The sequence below is a fragment of the Triticum aestivum genome, chromosome 5A, assembly GCF_018294505.1.
Source record: "Triticum aestivum cultivar Chinese Spring chromosome 5A, IWGSC CS RefSeq v2.1, whole genome shotgun sequence".
Taxonomy (NCBI): domain Eukaryota; kingdom Viridiplantae; phylum Streptophyta; class Magnoliopsida; order Poales; family Poaceae; genus Triticum; species Triticum aestivum.
The window spans coordinates 648,309,687-648,319,489 of record NC_057806.1 but is presented as its reverse complement, the minus strand read 5'-3'; the positions used below and the strand labels follow the sequence as shown (position 1 = coordinate 648,319,489).

Sequence of the window (9,803 nt, the reverse complement as noted above, 5' to 3'; positions counted from 1 at the left end):
TTCCTTACCTCCCCTCGTAGTTAAGGGAAAAATCTTGGTTCTTTGATCTTTCAAGTTATTCATAGTGATAAGCAGATATAAATCCCAAGTGACTCAAAGAATAGAGCTATGCTCCCTGGCAACGGCGCCAGAAAATAGTCTTGATAACCCACAAGTATAGGGGATCGCAACAGTTTTCAAGGGTAGAGTATTCAACCCAAATTTATTGATTCGACACAAGGGGAGCCAAAGAATATTCTCAAGTATTAGCAGCTGAGTTGTCAATTCAACCACACCTGGAAACTTAATATCTGCAGCAAAGTATTTAGTAGCAAAGTAATATGATAGTAGTGGTAACGATAGCAAAAGTAATATTTTTGGGTTCTATAGTGATTGTAACAGTAGCAACAGAAAAGTAAATAAGAGAAGAACAATATAGGAAAAGCTCGTAGGCATTGGATCGGTGATGGAGAATTATGCCGGATGCGATTGATCATGTAACAGTCATAACCTAGGGTGACACAGAACTAGCTCTAGTTCATCAATGTAATGTAGGCATGTATTCCGAATATAGTCATATGTGCTTATGGAAAAGAACTTGCATGACATCTTTTGTCCTACCCTCCCGTGGCAGCGGGGTCCTATTGGAAACTAAGGGATATTAAGGCCTCCTTTTAATAGAGTGTCGGACCAAAGCATTAACACATAGTGAATACAGGAAGTCCTCAAACTACGGTCATCATCAGAAGTGGTCCCGATTATTGTCACTTCGGGGTTGCCGGATCATAACACATAGTAGGTGACTATAGACTTGCAAGATAGGATCAAGAACTCTCATATATTGATGAAAACATAATAGGTTCAGATCTGAAATCATGGCACTTGGGCCCTAGTGACAAGCATTAAGCATAGCAAAGTCATATCAACATCAATCTCAGAACACAGTGGATACTAGGGATCAAACCCTAACAAAACTAATTTGATTACATGATAAATCTCATCCAACCCATCACTGTCCAGCAAGCCTACGATGGAATTACTCATGCACAGCGGTGAGCATTATGAAATTGGTGATGGAGGATGGTTGATGATGACGATGGCGACGGATTCCCCTCTCCGAAGCCCCGAATGGACTCAAGATCAGCCCTCCCGAGAGAGTTTAGGGCTTGGCGGCGGCTCCGTATCATAAAACGTGATGAATCCTTCTTTCTGATTTTTTTCTCCCCGAACGTGAATATATAGAGTTGGAGTTGAGGTCGGTGGAGCTCCAGGGGGCCCAAGAGGCAGGGGGTTCTCCGTTGATTTCCAGGTCATTCCGAGAACTTTTATTTCTGCACAAAAATAACACCATGGCAATTCTGCTGAAAACAGCGTCAGTCCGAGTTAGTTCCATTCAAATCATGCAAGTTAGAGTCCAAATCAAGGGCAAAAGTGTTTGGAAAAATAAATATGATGGAGACGTATCAGCCGCCGCCTTCGTTGATGATGATGCCGGCCGAGCGGGGTCTCCGCTACAGGCTCAACCTTGATGCCGAACACCGCGGAGAGCCGGAGGAGTGGGAAGAGGAGTGGGAGGAGGAACGGGATGAGGACGACGAACCGAAGGAAAACCTCCTTTGCATCCATTGCCTAGCACCGCGGCGGGGCACCGGAGCGATGGCCGGTCCCCGAGAGTATGCGAGCGGCGGGTTGTTGCCGTCCTCGAGGTGCGCGACAACCTCGCCGAGCGACCGGCCGGGGACGGACCACCACAGGCGTCGCCCCTCACTGTTCCACCGGCCGGCCGCCACCACTGGTGCCCCATTGGTGGAGGCGAGGCGTTGCTCCTGACGGCGCTGGAAGTACGCCACCCACGCCTCGTGGTTGTCGGCGGCGTACTACGGGGAGGCGCGCTGCTCCTCGGCCAGCGACGACCGAATGCAGCCGGCCTCGCCGGCGAAGAGATTGGGGTGCGCGGCGATGTCCAGCAGGGGGGATGGGGACGCCTTCGGCGCTGAGCCTCCATCCTGTCGGCCCAGCGTGCATGTCTAGAGGCGCCGGAATGTTGGCCTTGAAAAGCATGTGTGCCTCCCATGTTTGCAGTGAGCGGCGGCCGAAGCCGTTGGTCGTCGCTCCGTCGTCGGGGAACCGCTCGCACATTGTCGTGGATGGGGCTGGGAGAGAGGAGAGGTTCGTCGGCGACAGAGAGAGACAGAGGTTCGTCGGCGGAGAGAGAGAGAGAGAGAGAGAGAGAGAGAGAGCGCACGACGTCTGTGGCCAACGGCGGGGAGGGGGCACTTTTTATAGCCGTCGGGGAGGCATGTGTAGGCGGGGCGGGGGGCAGCGGCGCCCGTGAAGAGCTGCCCCGTGAGGAATCAATGGAAGGCTGACCGGCGGCAGCCTTGGCATTGATTCCCCGTGAGGCAAGTGTCGCTGACTCGGCGGGCCCACGACTATTTCACACCAAAACCATTTCGCCCGGCGCCCCCAGCGCGCCGGGTTCGGCCTGGGTCCGCTGGCGCATAATTCAGCCCAAGCCGATGAAAATTGGGCTTCTGGGGCGCGACTGGGCCAATTTTTGTGCGCCGGCACGAAAAAATCACCTGAAGAGAGCGTGTTGAGGGCTCGGCTGGAGATGCTCTGAGTACTTGAGGATGACCAGAAGATATGAAAGGACTCTCATCTCACCAGTATCCATCTTCCTCGTCTTCTCCTATCTCACACACTCCTCTGTAAACCAGTTCATCTCATCCCCCAAGAATTGTGTATCTAATTGGATGGAATCTTCTCGATTTGGGTTATTAACAGGATCACACAAAAGGAGGTGACAATTGTCTCTAACAGGATCGTGAAAGTCTAGCTTGGGGGTTCCATGTTGGATTAATTAACCAGAACTTGCTGCAATTAGACATTAGTCCCGAGGTTAGGCCAACTCCACCGCGCGACCCCAAATAGTCCGGCCCTTCCGTTTGGGGTAAAAGGGACAAAACCAACGACCCAACGCACAACCTCATCTTGCCTTTTTGTCTGTTTAGTATCCGCTTCGACCCCATATCCAGAGCAAAATTGAGATGGGTTTGAGTCAAAGTGGACAGTCGTGGACAGCCCGTCCGCGTCCTCGCGTCCACACATGGCCCGCATGGCAACCACCTGCCCCTGCTTTTGTCCCCTTCCCCTCTCTCTCCTCTGCTGGATGCCTGACCAGGCGAGCCACGGCCGGTGGCGCGGTGTGCGTGAGCGTGGCGAGGCGGGGGCGGGCGAGGGCGAGGCGGGCGGGGAGAGGGCGAGGCGTGGCGGGGCGAGGCGCACCCGGCGGCGTGGCGGGCGCGAGCGCAGCGAGCCGGGGCGGGCTGAGTAACGTGGGCGCGGGCAAGGTGGGGCGAGGGGAGGCCGGCAACGCGGCGGGGCGGGCTGTGTGACGCGGGCGCGGGCAAGGTGGGGCGAGGGGAGGCCGGCAGCGCGCGAGGCGAGGTGCTGGCGGTGGCGCAGCGTGCGCGCGCGGCGCGGCGGACACGGGCGCGGTGGCAGCGCGAGCGCGGGCGCGGTGGGGCGAGGCAGGGCGAGGCGGCAACGCGGGCACGGGCGCGGGCGTGGGTGCAGGTGCGCGCGGCGTGCAGCGGCGATGCGGCAACGCGGGCGCGGGCGCGACGGGGCGAGGCTGCAGCGCAGGCGCGGTGGGGCGAGGTGCGGCGAGGCGGCAGCGCGGGCGCGGCGGGCAAGCGCGGGCACGGCGCGGCGGGCAAGCGCGGGCGCAGCGGGGCGTGCAGCGGCAGCGCGGCGTGCAGCGGCGACGCGGCAGCGCGGGGCGCTGGCGTGCAGGCGCGCGCGGCGTGCAGCGGCGACGCGGCAGCGCGGGGCACAGGTGTGCAGGCGCCAGCCGGGCAGCGCGGGGAAGGGTGTGGGCGTGGCGTGCAGCGGCGGCGACGGGCGGCGACGGTGGGGCAGCGCAGGTGCGGCAAGGCGCGGCGCCAGCTGCGGGCTGGACAGGAGCATGGCGTGGGAGAGCGCCCCGGCGAGCGAGCGCGAGCGGCCACGACGGGCGCGGACGGCAGCGGACAATTTAAGGTTAGTTGCTGCGTGGGACGACTTGAATAGAGGCCGAACACACATGTCCGCTATCACATTCATTGTCATCTCAAACGGACAAAATTCAGACAAAGCGGACGTCTGTTTGGAGTCGTGCGATGGAGTTGGCCTTAGACAGCCTAACCTACGGCAGTTCAGTTCAGCACCACATCGCCTGAATCATCAGGGGTCGAGACGAGGTGGCGACGACGGCGGGCAGTAACCTCATCGCCTGGGTCATCACGCGTAATTTTACTGTCGTTTAGGTGAGGCAGCACTGTCAGAAGGAAAAAAAAACTTGACACAGAAAATTACAATTAAAACCGACCTCGGGATTCAGAATCAGATCGCGTACTGTAATCAATGCGTGATCTCTCACCTAAATAAAGTTAGGCTCTCGTCAAGTGTACATACAGAACAAGACCCAAGTCGTCAAGTCCTGAAGAATAGCTTAGCTAAGCCAAAAGGCTTTCCAATCAGTGGGACAAACATGAACTCAACACCTCCTTTGGCAGCCCCATTTGTCGTTGAAGCCGATTTGATAATGATGCACCATCTGCTAGCTGCTCATTATTCATGGGTGGAAAGGCTTGTAATCAATCAATCAATCAATCAATCAAAGATTAAACCAAGGCTACCAACCCACACGCTCATATTAACCCCATTATCAAAACCCTCGAGCTTCCAATCAGTCTCCCCATAGTAATACAAGAATCTATAAGGTGCCTTGAGATCCAGCCTAGCAGAAAGTCAAAGCCTCACTGCTTATATAATGCTTCCCCAGTTGATCTGAGCATCGTGTGATCGTGTCACAACTCACATGCACCTTGTCTAGAACCTAGGGAATCCAATCCGGTGTGGGCTTGAAGTTGCCGTGAGGGTGAGATTCCGGCGGGTCGGAGAGGGCGAGCAACAGCATGGACTCGAAGCAGCAGCTCGCGCTCCGGCCGATCTCGACCAAGAGAGGCTCCGGCGGCGACGGCAGGGCGGTGCTGGCGCGGGAGCCGTCGAGCCTCACGAACGCCTCCTTCAGGGTGTACTACAGCCTGCGCGCCGGCGCCGGCGCCGTGCCATTCCTGTGGGAGTCCGCGCCCGGCACGCCAAAAAGGGGCGCGGCCGCCGTCTCCCCAGGAAAAGAGGCACGCAACGCCACGATGGCGACGACGCGGGCGGGCGGCGGCGCTGCCGACGTGGGTGGTGGTGCTACGCTGCTGCTGCCGCCCATCTCGCCGCCACCGTCGTACCAGTCCCAGCTGAAGGGGAAGAAGGGGTGCCGGCAGAAGGCGCAGTCGTGGCCGGGAGGCATCGTGAGAGCGCTGCTCGGAGCGCTCTGTACGAGGAAGAGACGCCGGCGGTCGGCTCCGCATCCCGCCTCCTATTATGGTGAGCTGCCGCTGCATTGCTAGTTTGTTCGCCACCGGACTAGTAGCTAGGAACGAATCAATCAGAGCGGCGAAATGTCTCCCGCCCGTGAACGGGCATTGGTAGATGATGTTGATACTGTAAAGAATGCCTTGTTGACAGCTCTAGTATCACCGGTTATCTATTGAGCATAATGATGATACATCAAGTTAACAGTAAAATAAATAAATAAAACTAGGCAAATATTTAAAAAATCTGAACTTCTTTTTTCAATGAAGATGTTTGAGTGCATGATGTCCGCGCCAATTTTCAGTGTGATTAGATATCTGAGTAACTCTCAGCAGAAAGATAAATTTGGGGTATGAGAAAAAGTTTATTGTTTATGCACTGTTTGGACCGATTTTTTTTCCTGAGAGCTACTAAGATATTCAAACACACTAAAAATTGGCACAGACCACATGCACTCAAACATCTTCCATGCAAAAAAAAGTCAGCTTTTTCTGATTTTTTTTATTTTTATTTTACTGTTCATCAAGATCAGATGAGCTCGACTGCAGAATCTCTACTCCTAACTAGTCTCGCTTTCAGGTTTTTTCGTCCCACCTTCCATGGTTTTTTTGGTACCTCCTCCCACCTTCGCTGATCTTTTTCGTAGATTTTTTTTCGTCCCCTCCCCCGACTTCATCGGTTTATTTTTGCATCACCCTCTCACACAACGAAAGAAATCTGAACAGATCAGAACTTTCCATACTGGTGCAAGTTATTTAGTAATGTAAAATCAATCACGAACAATCTCTAAAGATCAAATCGAAATTAATTAACCTTACCTTAAATCACTCAATCACATTAATTAAAAAACAAATAATTGATTTTTAGAAAAATCGCTCAATCACATTAACCTTACCTTAACTCACGGATGGTAATCAATCTCCAAACAAAGGAAACAATACATCGAGGGAGCAGTAAATAAACTCCCTTTCTTATGACATGTATATGATCTTCCCTTCCCTCTCCATTGTCGAGCGTTCTTGATTCTCGAGGCCGATGCTTGGGCTGCGTCACTGGGTCGCGACGGTGTTAGAGGTCGAGGACGGCGAGGCCGGGTGCCGCGGCATCGCGTTGGCCGCGGCCGGTGAAGGGGGCGAAGAAGGGCGGCTTCCCTGGCCCTGGCCCTGGCCGTGGCCCTGGGAGTTGGTGCGGTGGAAGCGGCACTTGAAGGACCCGGCGTGGGTGGCCGGCGCGTAGACGCACTTGGAAGTGGGCCTGTGGCCCGCGCCGAACGGCGCCGACGCCGACCCGGGCCACCTCCTCCGCGTATTCTTGGAGCTGTGGCTGGCCGATTTACATGAAATTAATTCTCTCGGTTATGGTGGCAAATATAATACACATAATCCATATTGTTATGCACTAGCATGTGTGTGAAATAGATGGATTATGGTCCCGCACCCAATAAGATGGATGTGTGTGTGTGTTAGAAAGAGAGTGGGAGAGGGGGAGAGAGTGAGGAAGAGGGAGGGAGAGAGTGTGTGTGAGGATTTGATGTTAAAAAAGGTCGTCAATGTCACTTGATATGTATGAAAATATTAATATTAAACTCTTAAAATTAATGTGGCCCCGCTGCAATGCACGGGCGTTCTTTTACACTGGTAGAAAAAGGGCCTGTTGTCCCGGTTCGTAAGGGCCTTTTGTCCCGGTTCATGAACCGGGACTAAAGGGTCGGTACTAATGCCATGTCCCTTTAGTCCCGGTTCAATCCAGAACAGGGACAGATGGGCCTCCACGTGGCCTGTGCGTGGAGCCCAGGCAGGAGACCCTTTGGTCCCGGTTGGTGGCACCAACCGGGACCAATAGGCATCCACGCGTCAGCATTTTTGTGGCTGGGATTTTTGTTTTTTTTAAAGGGGGGGGGGGGTTGGGGGTTGGGGGGGTTAATTTAGGTGTTTCATATATTATGTTAGCTAGCTATAATTAATAGAGAGAAGTGTCCTCTCTTATGTCCGTGCTTGGTCGACGCTACATACTATACATACGTATAGAGAGGACTAGACACGCTAGCTAGCTAGTAAGCAAACGAAGGAAACAGAAGATCGTCATGAACATATATGCATACAGAGAGAAGTGATATCGACCACCTCTCCTTCTCCGAGAGATTGGTCGAACAACAAGTTCTCGTATATCTATCCGACACTACCAGCTACATATATACAATAATTATCTCTTACAAGTATAATCATACGGACTCATGGTCCACATAGTATTCTTCGTCTTCAGCGATCACTGGTCAAGAAAGAATGCCGCCAATTCCTCTTGAATTGCTCGCATGCGAGCTGGTGCTAGGAGTTCATCCCGCTTCCGAAACATCTAATTTGAAGAAGGGGGTCAATACACACACACACACACACACACACACACACACACACACACACATATATATATATATATATGAATGAATGAAACTCAACACAAATGATGGTAATAAAATAAAATTGTGAATGTTGTTATTTACGTGCTTCATATTGTTCATCAGTGTAGCCCCGCTCACAGGTCGTGTGGCGGATGGACTCGCAAACGTAGTATCCACAGAAATCATTCCCTTGTTCCTGCCACAACCACTTTACAAGAACTAGAGGTCAATCAAACTGATAAGCAAGAATGACAAATGGTATTGATGAAACTAGCGCTTGAATCAATAGGAGATGCGCGGAACATACTACTATAGTACTTACTTTCGGGTGTCTAAATTGCAGCTTCTTCGGGAGTCCTGGAGCTTTTTTGGAGAATTTTTTCCAAACCCTGCCAGACAAAGAAAACAATTACTTGATATATCAGGAAATGAACAAAGTTGCTGATATGGTGGATAATGATCGATTTAACTTACTTCTCGAGCATTTGAGTCATGTCTGCATAGTCCTGGGGATCTCTTCGTCTTGAGTCTAAGACGGTTACTAGTCCCTGCTCAAGCTTAATCTCTAGGAGAATATAGTGGTAACTGCACATGCATGCATAACTCATCAATTACATTACTATAACCTTGACTATATATAAGGGAAACCGAATACGCACAAGACAGTAACACTCACTTGAAGTTGTAAGGAAAGAGTATTATATCTTTGTTTCCATTTATTACCAATGATCGTAGTAAGTTGGCCTCGGTATCTGCGGCATGAAATTTAACCTGAGTTGCATCTATGAGATATGTGTTAATGAACCCAATATCACCGACTTGTCTTTTCTTCAATTCGGCGATCTTCAATCTGCATAATATAGTGAGGATGATTATAAATACATGCAATGAAAGAGCTGAGCTATATAGAGAGACTTAATGACATAAGTAGTACTACTTACAGACAGTAGCAGGTGACCGTTGTTTTATCGAGGGCTAATTGATTGAAAAACTGAAAGAACTCCACAAATGGAACAGGCAACAGTTCAATTCCAACGAGGTCATGCTCCTTTTTAACTTTCGCATACAAAGTACTCCTCCCCCCAGAGTCTCTGCAGATTTTCAAGTACCAATCATGCAATCTTCGCATCATCGTTGATAGAGATCTTTCATCTTTGATGAGAGGCTTCCCGTACTCGTATCTTTGTATCTGCACATCCATGAAATCATAATGTACATCGTCGGGCAGGTAATCGCCAAGATTGCTATAATCGGGCACCATCCTCGGATCATTAGCGACGTTGTCGCTAGGCACCTTGAGCGGGGGGGCACGATTGCTTCGCTTGTTCGCCGAGCTGGGCAATTTGTTTCCCAGCTCGTCGTTCTTTTAGCCTTTGATCACTGACAGTACTTCCCGACCGCTCCGCTTCGGCAAATTCCTTTCCAATAATGCGCTCATAGTTTCCTTTCGGCGGAGACTTGGGTGGTTTTGTCAGGGCAGCCAGAGTGCGCTTCGCTTTCACCGGATCTACCTTCTCCTCCGAAGGTGGATGTTTCTTTGCTTTCACCCCTTCAAAGAAGTTCCTCACTTCTTCTCGCGTGATCTCGGCATTCTCCTCCGGGGTCCTCTCGTATGGTAACTTCTCTGGAGTCTTCAGAGAAGGACCGAATCTGTATGTCCTCCCGCTCAGTACAAAGATCATTTTTCTGCATATCATTGACATAAGACACCTCAAGGTCTTCTGTAGCCGGCTTTAACCATTGCTGGATGCTGATCGGGATCTTGTCCCTAACCAAAACCCCGCACTGAGCAACAAATGCGCTCTTTGTCCGGAGGGGTTCAATCGGTTGGCCGTCGGGCGTGATTGCTATGATCTCAAACTTTTCATCCGAGCTCAACTTTTTCTTCGGGCCTCGTCTCTTTACCGAAGTTGTGCTCGATCCGGAGGGCTAGAAAAAAGAACAAAGACTTAATTAATATGTGTACATACCAAAACAATGAATGCATCAATTAGCTAGTCAGCAGAAGCTTAAC

General features: G+C 51.6%; 1 protein-coding gene across 1 annotated transcript; it reads left to right on the top strand.

Annotated features, from left to right (window-relative positions):
• The first annotated feature begins 4,704 nt into the window (after nt 1–4,704).
• On the top strand, nt 4,705–5,623 carry LOC123108179 (uncharacterized). The gene has a single exon (XM_044530013.1). The coding sequence runs from the start codon at nt 4,941–4,943 to the stop codon at nt 5,427–5,429; it is 489 nt and encodes a 162-aa protein (XP_044385948.1). The 5' UTR covers nt 4,705–4,940; the 3' UTR covers nt 5,430–5,623.
• The last annotated feature ends 4,180 nt before the right edge of the window (nt 5,624–9,803 follow it).